Genomic DNA, 1,097 nt, shown 5'->3' on the forward strand with positions numbered 1-1,097 from the left:
GTAATTTGAAAACGCCTGTAGACGCGCACCGATTGCCTCGTGGCCTTGCGCAGCAAGGTGTTGCACGCCCTCAGGGCCAAGCAAGGACATTAGGTTGGTAAGCCCGTCCTGCATGCCCTGGGACAAAGAGGAAAGTTGTTCGATCCTCACAGAGGAACAGTCTAAACGACTCAGGTGTAGATTGACTACATGTGCTACCAAATGCAGTGGGGCTGCCGTAGCTTTGCGCTTTGAGGAAGCGTAAGTTAGGTCACCGACCTTTCGTTCTACAAGTACGAGTTTAGCAGATCGTAATCCGCTTACTCCAAGAGTAATTATTGACTTAACCAAGGCTAATTAACTCCTTCTTTTGAAATCCAAGACTGACTTTTATTTGTTTTTATCTGCGGCAAACCCGCCTAATTCAAATGAATAGATTTTCATGAATATTTATAGTGAAATCTAAATACATGCATAACTACTGGTTACCCAGCTACATACCGTTATAGTTGGTATTAGCTTAGCTTTTGCAGCTTAGCTTTTCAATATTCGGAGCTTAGCTATTTAGCTTCAGCTTTTTCAAATCTCAAGCTAAGCTAAGTTAAGCTAAGCTAAAGCTATCTGGAAAGCTGCGAGCAAAGCTATTCAAAATTGGCGCCAAAATGTTTGCCAAATGTAAACCCTAGTCACGGCGTTGCCCGCGCTCGCCAGCAGAATCACCGTTACATGACAGCTTGCACAGCTTTCGTAGCTGTTTCACCCCAGCATCCAGTTGATTTATTTGACTTTGGTGAAATGTCATATGGTGTTCCGTGTCAGCGGTTCAGGACTGTTTTTATTTCATGTGCCTCGGTGGATGCGGAATATTTCGATCTGTATTACTGCCTGCTTCGTGACAAGTATCGTTGATGAGCTGATCGTTCGTGTACATCAAGCTGCACTCTGCAGCCGTGGCTCGTAAAGACTCGATGTCTGGGGTCTAGCAGATAGCAGGTAGTATTGCGTAGGAAAGAGGTGGCACTTGTGATTGGTTATTCGTCGCTGCGGATCGATAATTTGACACAGGTCCGCAAGCAATTTTCGGACCAGATTTTGCTTCTTCCGGCGTCACGACAGCG

The 1,097-nt window shown here is 45.4% G+C and overlaps 1 protein-coding gene across 1 annotated transcript; it reads left to right on the forward strand.

The window, feature by feature from the left end:
- Positions 1 to 641: 641 nt before the first annotated feature.
- PHALS_04481 (uncharacterized protein) lies at positions 642 to 888 on the forward strand (the record flags this gene model as incomplete). Its single annotated transcript, XM_024722295.1, has 2 exons — positions 642 to 654; positions 722 to 888. The coding sequence occupies 2 exons, from the start codon at positions 642 to 644 to the stop codon at positions 886 to 888; spliced, it is 180 nt and encodes a 59-aa protein (XP_024573385.1).
- Between the last annotated feature and the right edge of the window lie 209 nt (positions 889 to 1,097).

The sequence above is a fragment of the Plasmopara halstedii genome, assembly GCF_900000015.1.
Source record: "Plasmopara halstedii genome assembly, contig: Scaffold_262, whole genome shotgun sequence".
Taxonomy (NCBI): domain Eukaryota; phylum Oomycota; class Peronosporomycetes; order Peronosporales; family Peronosporaceae; genus Plasmopara; species Plasmopara halstedii.